This window comes from Parasteatoda tepidariorum, chromosome 1 (assembly GCF_982258835.1).
Source record: "Parasteatoda tepidariorum strain Cologne lab strain chromosome 1, Ptep-v5.0, whole genome shotgun sequence".
NCBI classification, from domain to species: domain Eukaryota; kingdom Metazoa; phylum Arthropoda; class Arachnida; order Araneae; family Theridiidae; genus Parasteatoda; species Parasteatoda tepidariorum.
In genome coordinates this window covers 95,494,971-95,508,497 of record NC_141755.1, presented here as the reverse complement: position 1 = coordinate 95,508,497, position 13,527 = coordinate 95,494,971, and the positions used below count along the sequence as shown (strand labels likewise).

At 28.4% G+C, this 13,527-nt stretch overlaps 1 protein-coding gene across 1 annotated transcript in view; it reads left to right on the top strand.

The window, feature by feature from the left end:
* Positions 1-1,477: 1,477 nt before the first annotated feature.
* Positions 1,478-13,527, top strand: part of LOC107451684 (nitric oxide synthase, inducible) — a 37,455-nt gene continuing 25,405 nt past the window's right edge. Inside the window, exons 1-3 of the mRNA XM_016067851.4 lie at positions 1,478-1,801; positions 7,743-7,879; positions 12,034-12,288. Coding sequence (XP_015923337.1) covers positions 1,613-1,801; positions 7,743-7,879; positions 12,034-12,288 — 581 coding nt within the window. The 5' untranslated portion in view covers positions 1,478-1,612. The remainder of the gene's footprint in view (positions 1,802-7,742; positions 7,880-12,033; positions 12,289-13,527) is intronic.

Sequence of the window (13,527 nt, the reverse complement as noted above, 5' to 3'; positions counted from 1 at the left end):
TATTTTACTAATTAGTGTATGTATGCAACCTAAATTTCTTATTTTTATTTTATATTGTCTCATATAAAAAAATTTACTGATTCTTATGTGCATCATATCTTACTGTAATTATAAATTTTGGTGTTACTAAATAACAAACATGGCGGATGGAGGCGGATACTTCATACCAAGTTGTGTAAAAGAACATTCTAGGTATTTCACAGCACCAGAAATATTCTTGGATTTTGGTGCAGTTAAATACTTAGTTGAATTCCACTTTGGTGTGAAGTAATTGCCATCATTTTTGGTAATTTTGTGATCACTTAAAAGGCAATTATAAATTATTTACAAGAGTAATTTATATTAAAAACTAATAAAAATTACTTAAAAACTAATAAAAATTATTTAAAAAATAATTCGAAATAATATCGATATCAATAAGAAACAGAGTAATTAACACAGTTTTTTGTAGCTTGTTTCTGGTATAGTTAAATATTCTTGGGTTCTGGTGCAGTTAAGCACTTAGTTGAACACCACTTTGGTGTGAAGTAAGTGTCACCATTTTTGGTGATTTTGTAATCACTTAAAGGGCAATAGAAATTATTTACAAACTACTAAATTATGACTATTTTATTTAGAGAAAAATTTATTTTAAAAACTAATGAAAAATTGTTTAAAAAATAACTCTAAATAGTATCGATATCAATACGAAACATAGTAATTAATATAGTTTTATGTAGCTATAAAAAGCTATCTTTTTGAATCAATGTCGATTTTAAAGATCGTGCTTTATTGTTCATGGGGTTTAAAATCCCGGATTCAGAGGTAAAAACATTCAAAAGTCATGCATCCTCTATGTGGATCTGTTGCTATAGCTGAAAAAATAAATAAATAAACTTGCTTTAATTACTTTTACTAGGAAGATTAGTTTAAATAGAAAACACTTGAAGTTTTGATGCAAATAGATAAAAAGCATTAAATTGAGAATATTACATTTGGATTTAAAACCAATGAAAACCGTTTAAAAATAATTCAAAATGCAGAGATATGAAATATCCTGTTATGCATAATAATTATGCAATATTTTATAAGTATAAAATAACCTATCTGAAATATAAAGCTCTTATGTAGAACGCACTGATAATTTCGAATGCTTCAAACATCGTTAAGTAATCATGTAAGTGTTTTAAAACATAAATACTGGGAAATGAAACAAAGTTTAGTTACACTAGTAATAAAGAAAAGACAACTTTTATCTTAGTCGAAAAAGCAACCAATAGAAGAAACAAATGATAGTCTCATTTGAAGCCCCGCCCATTTTACACAGTAGGGAAATATTATAGGGATAAAAATTCCCCTCATAAAAGCGGGATTTTACGCTTTTGGTAATATTGAAGTTTGATTCTTTATCATTAAATGACATTGATAACTATAAAGAGAAAAAAAAAATTAGATAACAATTTTTTTTTTCATTTATTTGTTACTAAAATATCGTTATTAATGGGGAAATTTCCCCCTAACTATCTATAAATTTCATTTACAAAAAATACACATATATAAAAGCTAGACTACCGGTAAAAATTTAATCTTTTAAGTTCTAACCAGAATTCCTTAAAGATTTTAATATTTGGCAATGAAGGAAAAGTTGGGAGTAATGTTGGATAAACTAAAATCAGATCTTAACTTGAATGGGTCGATTAATAAGCCACTTCCCGATAAAGTTGAATCAAGATGCCCTTTTATTCAAAGTGAATCGGAGGTTAAATTGACCAATTTTGTAACTGGTAAAAAAATTTCTGATTCCCTTCATACTCGCTCGAAGGTAAGTTAAAATTTTATTTGTTTGTTGATGCATTTTTTTTAAAGACAAAGTTCATTTTCTTTAATGTAAACAAGGAATATTCTTTCAAAAGACTAATTTCCTATTATTTTAAAGAACATTTAAGTAAAAAATTTGTATAAAAAAATTATGAAAGTAATATAATTTTATAAAAGAAAATTTTATAATCTGAACGATTTATTGTAAAATCATACGCTGATGAACAAATTCTGGTAAAATTACCTTAATCGTTTGACGCAAAATTTTTATTAAACGTGGTTTTCAAAAACTTTTCATTATTTTTCATTAATTTAGGTCAAAATAAGTAAAAAATATTTAAGATTTTAATAATTTATGATTACGAAACATAGCGTGAAACACTATGTTTCGTATGCCTTTTTCTGCGTTAAATCTAAAATCTTTCAAACACGGTTCATTTCCAAATTATACATTTTCAACTTTGCACTTGCTATTATTTAGATTGAAGAGAAACAGATGTTCATCATTTAAAATTTTTAATTTATGAAATTAATTACTGGTAAATGTTTGAATATGAATGAAACAAAAATCAAAATTGTTTTTAATATTATATTATAGTACAAATATAATTCCGATAAATAATCTAACAGATATTTCTAGTAAATAAAAGCTGTTTTTTATAATTAAAAAATACCAAAATATATTTTTGCTTGTAGTTAGAATATCAGAAAATAATGATATCAGAATATAATATAATATAATATAATATAATATATATATATATATTGTCTGATGTGTATTTTATGTATTTTATGTTTGTACTGTTTTCTGGATTTTTTTTAATTTTAATAAGCATTTACCCGTATGCCCTAATTAAGGGCCTGTCCGGGTAAATTCTTCCATATATATATATATATATATATATATATATATATATATATATATATATATATACTGGACACCGGTGTCACTTCTGCGTCAAAGGATCTTTTTGTAGTTTTTTCGTTCAAGGGTACGGTTTCACCGGAAATTCTAGTTTTCAAAATTCTAGTTTTTATTACCACACATTTAGAAAAAAATACAAAATTGCAAAGTTAATTTAAACGAATAAAAGGTTCGTATGCCCAAATACATCATAATAAAATTACCAAATCTACCAAATTTTAGCAATTATTCTGAAATTTATATATTTTATTGTACATTACAATCGAGTAATAATTTATATATTAATTTTATATTTTACTGTTAATTTTAACAAAATTATTACCAAAGTCGTTTTGGTAAAACTTACCGTGCGTTTTGGTGTTCTTTATAGAGACAGAAACACGGTAAATTTTACAGCGTTTTAATTTTACCGAGTATTTACCGGTAAATTTTACCGTATGTCTGGAAGTTTTAACGATACTTTTTTCTCAACAGGTATTTACTGAAAAGGAGTCGCGACTTTTATTTTATTATAAAATTCATTTTTGAATCAGAAAAATAACACAATACATGATTGTTCGCAAGAAAGTAGGAATTTCTTTCTCTCCAGTATAATGAATTGCGAAATAATGTATTATTGTTAGATTTCTGAAAAGATTTGCATTAAAATTTACCTTGTTGCTGAATAACTGCAATTTGTTAAAATACAGTAACATTATCACGTTTTTATTATCGAAATACACAACTGTCAAGACTATAGGACCTTGAATGACTGCATCTATTAGACTAAAATGACTCAGGAAAGACATATATATTAGAACCATTTTATGTTAATGAAAAATACAAAATATGGTTATATATGTTGGATTAGGCAATATTTTAGCTCATTTGCATAATTACATCACTAAACAATATTAATTATTATAATATATGCCTCCCGAAACAAAATTTACGGTTTGCCAAATTTACACAACTGTTGTTCTATGTGATTAAGGATTTTTACAAAAAGTCACAAATATTTAACCCTTTGTCCCAACAAATGTTTAAGAATTACTAATGGACATATGTATCCCAAAATTAAGTACGGTCGGGACTTATATGTCCCAGCCTCAAAATTGATCACTGCTTGTCAGAAAAATCCCTAATATGTACTAAATTTGCCTTATTTGTGACCTATTTTGTCCTTTTGAATAATAAACTGGACAAAAAAAATCATTTTTTAAAATTCGTAGTCAAAGGGTTAAGATCAATAATTTATGCTCAAAGTGTATCGATACATTCGTTACCAAAAAACCATAACATTCCCTCCTATTTGAATGAAAACTGTGAAAATCAGTGAACAAAAAATTAAAATATTGAATTTTTATGACCCTTTTTAATAATTTTCTATTTTTGTTGTTCAGAACAAATACGTTAATATATTTGTAGGAAAATCATAACCTGACAAATTTTGAAATTATTTCTTAATCATTTATATTACCAACAAAAGAAACAATTAATCTCTGCTTCAAGATTCAGTTATGTATTATTTGCAATTAGTTTTGCATTAATTATGCATTTATTTAACATTATCTACGTAATAAGTTTTGCATTAATTATGCATATATTTAACATTATCAACGTAATAAGTTTTGCATCAATTATGCATTTATTTAACATTATCCACATAATAAGTTTTGTATTTTTATTGAACATGTTGTGATAACTTGTTGATAACTTTCCTTGAAGTGATCAGTGCAAAACATATCGATTTAAAGCAAAAATTAAAATTTAAAATTTTCATCAATAACTCTTTTAATTTTTAGTTCTCCTTGTGGCAATATTTAAAATACAGATAATGCATTTTATTTAAATTGTTTGCATTTTAAATTTTTTATAACTTTATTTTAACTTGCGTTAAAGTATTCCTTACCAATTGGAAAAAGTTGTGCGCTTTAGTACATTGTACACTTTTCAAAAAAATTCAGTGAGCTCTTAAAAACACATGTTTCAGTTTTCTTAAGGCAAGATTAGCATATCTCTAATCGTGTTATTTATCATTTAAATATCGAACAATATGTGTTACATGAAACGTAAGTCTTTATTATGTGCATTGTTACAAATTGTTCATTTAAGTTATCAGTTACTTTTTCCGTTTTTGATTATAGTAAGTGGTTTTTATCAAGCTATCTTGTAAAAAACATGTAATTTGAAATCGAATGTGATTTTTATCTTTTACGAGAGTAGTTCTACAGAACTGACTAATGTTTTTGTTTCTTTGTTAAAGATATTCAATACTAAAGTTCATAAAACAGGGAAACTTTGCATTGATATTTGTCAGAAATATGTTAAAATTAGCTATCAAATATATCTGTAGAGCTATTTAAAAAGCATTTTAATGTGTAGTATTGAATTCAAAAACGGAAAATAGTATGACTGATTAAAAAAAACGATTTGGAAACTGTTAATTGTCAAATTGTTTGCGAAAATTAATTTCTTTCCTCATTTCAAAGATTTTTTTTATCAAAAATGACATACCATGTCATTTTAATGTTACAAATTATTTTACTTCAAAAATTAATAAGTTGTACAAAATTTGAGGACTTAATTTATCACGTAATAGGAAATATACTAAAAACTGGATTAATTTCTTTTCTCATCCTAAAGATTTTTTTATCAAAAATAACATATCATGTCAATTCTATGATACAGATTATTCGACATCAGAAATTTATAAGTAGTGCAAAATTTGAAAACTTAATTTATCATGTAATAGGAAATGTACTAAAAAATGAATTGGTTAATTAATTTCTTTTCTCATGTCAGAGATTTTTTTTATAAAAAATAACATACCATGTCTTTTTTAAGTTACAAATTATTCTACATCAAAAATTAATAAGTTGTACCAAATTTGAGGACTTAAGAACTTAATTTATCACATAATAGGAAATATACTAAAAACTAAATTAATTTCTTCTCTCATTTCAGAGATTTTTTTTAATCAAAAATAACATACAATGTCTTTTTTAAGTTACAAATTATTCTACATCAAAAATTATTAAGTTGTACAAAATTTGAGGACTTAATTTATTACGTAATAGGAAATATGCTAAAAACTAAGTTATTTTATATTTTAACTGTAGCCGAAAGTTTTCATTTGAAAACTATAAATGCATATTAGTTTAAAATGGATCTAATGTGTGTGTGTTTTTTTAGGAATTTAATTGTAATACAAATAAATGCGTTTAAATCATTATTCTTTTTTTTGTTTAAAACTGTTAAGTTGTTTTCGCATCAAACTGGTAAAAAAACTGATAGTTAATAAATATTAGGTGTAAATTCAAGGTATATGTTTCACGGGAAAATTACATTAAAACACAACGAATAAAATATAGATAATTCACTTGGCACAACTCTTGATGTTATAATCAATCTTTCCTTTGCGAATATTACCGTTCTATCACTACAAATTGCTATATACTACTAACAAGTTAAAATTTCTTTGCATTCAGAAAATTAAAACTTATTGACTTAAGAACAATAGTTATACTGAATAAACAGAGTTCCGTTATTTTTTTCCACTGAGTAAACTTTATCATAATTTATCTGAATTTAATAAAATCATAACCATGAAATAAATGAAATCAAAAACTGCGATATCTGAGCTGAAATAAAATCCTAATTTCAACAGTTATGAATGATTGCTTATTCTATAATAAACAAAATTAATTATAAGAATGCAAAATAACTAATTTTGTGAAAATTAAAAATATTAAACACTGTAAAATAATGCGTATTAGTACAAGAAAATCTCTAGAAAAATTGGATTCCATAATTTTTTCTTGTAGCATTACAACATCAAACTTAGTAAACTTGCTATGTTTAATGTTTACTACACTGTAAAAAAAATTCCGCAAACTTACGGTTGGTTGATGAGTTAATTGTGCAAAACTTTAAAATTTAAAAAGTAAATCAGTAGTCTCAATGGTTTTTTAGTACGCAAGAACAAGTTTTTTATTTCCGTAAAAATTACGAAAGAAATCCGTTATCAGACTAATTTTTACCATTATAAAACAAGTTTTTACAACAAAAATAAATATGTTGTTCAAGCAAACTCTTACCAGAAGGGACCAAGTTTTTTCAGTGAAAGCTACGATGTAATCTGTACTCGCTCCAGATGAGAATGTTTAATGTCGGCAGAATTTGTATCACCCAGTCATCGCTGGGATTCGAGCCTGAATCACTTAATCATAAGAAGCGTGCTCTGTCCCTTGAGCCAATGCAGCTCAAGTTTCTTCTGAAGAAGAAATTGTGATAATGAGAATTTCGCTTCGATATTATATTAATTTTACAATAAAATTTTTATTTATACGATGTTCAAAACCATAAATCTATAGCTAAAAAGTAAGAAAATAAGTATAGGAAATAAGTATAGAAAGTATAGAAAATAAAGAAAAGTAAGAAAATAAGTATAGAAAATAATCGTAAAATTATTGGAGTAAACGTAAAGTTATATAATGGAACCCAAAACTGCATGGCAATAACTCGAATTTCAAATGGCTGTCTTACTCCATTTGGGATTAACACTAGAAAGACTGAAATTTAGTACATACCTACATTGCTAAAAATGACTGGATTGTAAAAGAATAAATAATGTGTAAAAAAATTTGCTTAAAATTATTTTTTAATATTTTTTATATTATTTACAGTTATATAGCAAGTTATTAGTAAATATTAACAATAAAAAATTATATGTTGTACAAAATTCTAAGAATTTGTGTCATTATTTACATCATTGTTTTGAAATTAAAAGCAGTCAAAATGACTTCCTCACCCAATCTAGTGTTAAGATGATAAACGGAGAAGAAACGTTTTTTCAACAAAACTATTAAATATACGGAGAAATTCTGAAAAAACAGCGGATCAATGTAAATAATGCTACTAGAAGCGCTAATCGAATCCGAGTTTCTCGGAAATTTTCTGTCACTGCTACAGATGTTTTTTTATGGTATAGTAAATTATGATGAATTATATTATAATAATGAAATATTTTATAATATAGCCAATTACGTGCTCTTCATCATCATGCAAAGGAGCTTTGATGAGTGGGCAGTCTTCCGTAACAGTATGCGATTCCAAGAAAGACATCTTAAAAGAAGCTCTGCAGTTCCAAGAAGAATACTTCGCGTCTTTGAAAAAGTAAGAACTTAACTTCAGTCAAACTGTTTTGTCTGTTTTTATTGACATACACTATCTGGCCAAAAAAGTATCCGGACACCGAGTGGTATGGTAATGGACTTAAAGCTCCATGAGTCACATATTAATGTGATGTCAGTCACCCTTTTGCATCGATGATAGCCTGCACACGTCTTTGAAGACTTTCCGCCAGATTTTGATAGGTGGCCATAGGAATTGACTTCCAAACTTCCATCACAGCTGAAGTGAGTGCTTGCAGTGAGGATGGTCGATTTGGCTGGCTACGTAATCTGCTCTCTAATTCGTTCCAAAGATGTTCTATGGGATTTAGATCGGGTTTCTGAGAAAGCCAGTCCAGTTTTTGAACACCCATTTCGTCAAACCACGTCTGTGAGCCGCGATGGCTCAGGGGATAGAGCGTTCGCCTTCCAATGAGACGAACCGGGTTCGAATCCCAGTCGAAACAAATTCCGCATCCGGCTTACACCCACCACAGTGCTGACGTGAAATATCCTCAGTGGTAGACGGATTATGGGTAAAAGTCCCCTCGCCCTCAGGCTAACCGTGGGAGGTTCTCGTGGTCTTCCTCGCCATGTAACGCAAATGTGGGTTAGCTCCATCAAAAAGACCTCAACGAAGGCAAATTTCTCCCAATACTCGATTCAGGAGTTCCCTTGTCTTCTGGATTGGGTTCAAAATTACAAGGCTACGGAGTTGAACATTAGTAGTCGTAAACCCATAAAATTGGGTCTGTTGCTCAACGACGGTTATAAAATAAACCACGTCTGTGGAATCTTCGATGTGTGAATGGAGCAGTTATCCTTCTGGCATAGGAATAGGCCTTCTCCGAAATATTGCCGTAGAGTTGGGAGTGCAGCATTGTCCAGATTATCCACATACATATCAGAGTTCATGTCTCCACCCACAGGAACTAGTGGACACAGGTCAAACCACGAGAAACACCCCCACACCATTATACTTCCGACCCCATAACAACTGTGTGTCCGGATACTTTTGGCCGGATAGTGTAGCGTAGAAGTATTTAAAGAATTTCCATTCTAGCTTAGAAATAAACTGTAATCTCTCATCTACGGTAATCAAATATTCCTTCAAGATTTTCCTCTTTGACACATTAAAATTTTACATGTTCGAAATAATAAGACAGCAATAATTAGATCAAAAGTTAATAAAGTGTTCCGTTTTATTATTTTGGAATCGTACATAATACACGGAGGAAAAAATTCTATTAAAATTATCGTACTGTATAATAATAATATTTCTAATTAAAAAAACATCTTTCTGTTAATAAAAACGAAAATATACGGTATTTGAACCATTCATTAGGAAATTATTCCGCGTATAGAATTATTCCGTTCATATGGTTTACCGAAAATTCTGGTTCTCAAAATTACAGATCATCTAACCACACAATTAGAGAAAAATTCAAAACTGAGAAAGCAAATCTAACCGAAAGAATTGTTTGATGCCATGCTCTTAGGTTTCATGATAAAATTATTAAATTTTACCACACTTTATTATTAATTTAACCAAAATCATTATTAAAGCGCTTTGATGAAAATAACTGAGCTTTTTGACATACCATTTTTTGTTGCCATACAGCCAGAAACAAACTAAGTTTGACCATATTTTGGGAGACCTGACCATGTTTTTATCTGTGATAATTTTTTTTAAAAACTGTTTGAAATTCGCAAGTATGTCAAAATATAATGAATATAAAGGAATAACAATCCTTTACTAAGACATTATTACTATTTCATGCAATATTCATTATTCGGTTAAAAAATTGCATCATGTCATATTTTGAGTTAACGTAAATTAAGTATATATATATGTAATTTTCGTTAACTCAAAAAGTTGACATGATGCAAGTTTTTAACCGAATAATGAATAATGCATTAAATAGTAATAATGTCGATTTCCTAGGAAATCTAGCATTTAAATAAAAACACTATTTATATTCCTAGCCCCTTAAAAATGCTAAGATTATTTCCAAGGGTACAAGTTTATCTTATTTTCATCTTATTATATTTGCAAGTTTTATTTCATTAAATTCTGATTTATTACGTGTGATTATGTGTATTGTCGTTATCTAATATATTTTTTGTTTTATTGATGTTGTCGTTTTTATGACAATAACGTTTGTTATCATTGAATATAGAAAAGCGTGATTAATCCAGAATGATCTTGATTCAATGACAAAAATCAATTGATTGTATTGTTGTGATATATTTATCTTAAAAACAACTTTGACCTTTGACGAAAGCGTGAATGAAGGGTGAAGGGTTTCGAAATAATAAAACTAATGAAGATTATTGATGCTATTTTAAGGAAAAATGTATTTTAAATATTAAGTTGATCAAAAATTCCAATTATCTCTTTTGCCACTTCAATAGGTTTTTTTTATTCTTCATTTTTATTTTATAACCGTCTTTGAACAACCGACCCAATTTTTGTGTTTAAAACTACCAATGTTCAACTCCTTAGCCTTGTAAATTTTGAACATAATCCAGAAGATAAGAGAATTCAGGTTTTAGGGAACAATAGGTTTGAAAAAATTTCTAAATTATACAGAGCTTAATCAACCTCCAAAATACACTAAATAAATATTCCAGTGCAATTTAAAATAAATTGGACGCATTAAAATAAATTTTCTTAAATTATAATTTGAATACTTTTTAAAACTGCATGCTATATAAAGCTTTTAATCAATGGAGGCATTTTTTATTGTGCCTGAAAGAAAATTAAATAAGCAATTTTTGTTGTGTATCGAAACGAAACATTATTTACAAATAATCATTTAAGTCGAATCATGTATGTTTTAATAGAAAATTCGCATCATAAATTAGAAATTAGATGCTTCACTTAACACAAATATAATCTCTCACAATTTTTTATCGTAATTTCAAAACGGAAATTCTTTTAACCAACGTTATACAAGTATATTTGAATTCTTGTAATAAAAAGAAATTCTTAAATATTACATTTTATCAAACGAAAAAGGTTTTGTATCGGAGAAATAATTGGAAAAAAAATTAGTAATATGCATACTTATTAATAGCAAGAAGTGAATTAGTAATAAAACTCTATTCTTACGTTTTAAATGTATAATATATCACAATATGAAAACCAAATATTGTGTATTGACCAATTTTAGAATCAGTCAATAACATTAAACATACAGTATGCTTTTTTTTATAGCTATCAATCTCATGCCATCGCATTTTTTTTATAACTACATTTTAATCCATAAATTTTCGATGCACATGGACAAAATATTTGAATATATATACTCTCCAAATATAGGGTATCCGAAATGAGACTGGTAGTATTCAAAAATCTATAACAGCAAAACCAACAAAATTAAAAAACAATTGTTGCAGAAAAATCGTGTGATAGGATAATGTTTTCCTCTCAAAATTCCTGGTTTAGGTTTTAACTTTTTTTTCAACAGACGAGGATACAGATAGTTAGAAGTCGAAATCAAATTCAAATAATTGAAAAATCACAATTTTGAAAATTTTGATAGTTTTCAATGAATGAAAATCCCTTTATAAAATTTTTGAACTGTCCAACAAACATTCCGCAAACAAAATATCCGAAGTAAAAGTATAATGACAAACAAATACTCGAACTCATTATCATAAGCACTGCATTCATGAAAACGACGAAAGGGAGTTGCAGTGCCATCTGTCGGAAACTTTTAGACTCAAAATAAATAGTTTTTAAAGGAACGGTATGGTCTGACACATGAATTTGTTATAACAAAACTTTTCTTATTTATCATTCCTCAAATGTAAATTATTGAGAAAACGTCAGTCAAATTTAAGACAATCTGCACATTCGTCATATCTTAACACAACATTAGAAAAACTTTTGTTAACTTTTAATTCATTTCCTGTCTAATATTTTTATGAAAAGACATTTCATCATTTTTTTATTTATATTTGTAAACAATTTCAAATGCAGGGTAATGATTACAATTGAAGTTTTTATTCAATTCTACGTGTTTGAACATCAAGACGAAACGTGAGCTTGCTCGTGAGTTTACTCAAATGTCTGGATAACTTCCATGGTTATAATGCACAAGGGGTAACAAAAGCATGCCAATAACCAGAATTAATTTCGATTCTTTTCAGCACTTCCCCTGAAGACTTCCGGTTACGTGTGAAAGAGATAGAAGAAGAAATATATGAAAAAGGAACTTACACATTGACATCCGATGAACTATCGTTTGGTGCCAAATTAGCATGGAGGAATGCATCCAGATGTATTGGAAGAATTCAATGGAGCAAATTGGAACTTTTTGACAGGAGAGATGTGACGTCAACCAGAGAAATGTACTCTGCATTGTGTACTCATCTTGAATATGCAACAAATGGCGGAAACATAAGGTAATTTTTACACGGAACTAAAAAAAATTTAACAAACACTGCATAGTTCTACTTGTGGAGTTTTACTATGACAATGTAGGAATCCACTTCGTTGATGAGATTAAATAAATAGCGTTTCGATTCTAATTATAGTGAAATACACAAATTCGAACCTGTGCCGCTTGCGGTTGTTGTTCCCATTTCTAAAATGTTCCAAGTATCTTCGACAGAATAAGCTGCAAACCTATTTTAATACCATGTTCAAAAAAAAATTTTCCGAAATTTTTTTGTATCAACTAGTTTTTGTCAAAAATTAGAAAAACGCAAGCTTTCAAATTGATAAATGATATATATAAGTATAATAAAAACACCATTAGATATAACTAGAAATAACTATAAAATCACCATTAGATATAACACATTTAATAATACTACATAAAGATAATGTTAATCAAAACTCTCAGCTTAGTGACCTCGCTTTAACTATAAAGATTATAACTCTCGAAATCTATTAAAGTCTCTAATGGCTCCCAAAAGTAGTTGTAATTCATCCTAACAGATTAGTTGGTTACGGCGCAGTTTTTGTTGTTGTTGCTGTGGTTCATTTACGTCGCACTAGAACTGCACAATGGACTATTGGCGACGGTCTGGGAAACATCCCTGAGGATGATCCGAAGACATACCATCACAATTTTGATCCTCTGCAGAGGGGATGGCACCCCCGCTTCGGTAGCCCGACGACCTGCACGTGAAGTCGAGCACTTTACGGTAGAACAGTTTAACGAGGACCAATACCGCACACCCTCAGTCCCATCGTAGGCTGATCAAATTGGTCACCCATCCACACACTGACCATTAACGCCTGACTTTGATGATATACAGGAAACCATGCCTTGCAATCTGTCCACTGGTAGGATTCAGTCTCATTTTTCAAATCTGTGACTTCAGTCCATTGTAGATTATGGATTAGAAAAATTATATTACAAATTAGAAAGATTTGGGAAGTAACATTTATTTAAACATTTTTTTAGCTAAATGATAAGGAGGAACGACAAAGCGTGATATTTTAAGGCCCACTATTATTGTTAAATAAAGTATAAAAATTTTAACAATAGTATGAAACTGGAAAGAAAAAATAGAAAAAAAAAACTGTCTTCATATTTATTCCAAATATGTAGGTAAAAATCAGGGATTTTAAGCGTCGAAAGATAATATTTAAAGGGATCCACGAAATTTATGATTCATAAATGGTTATAAATT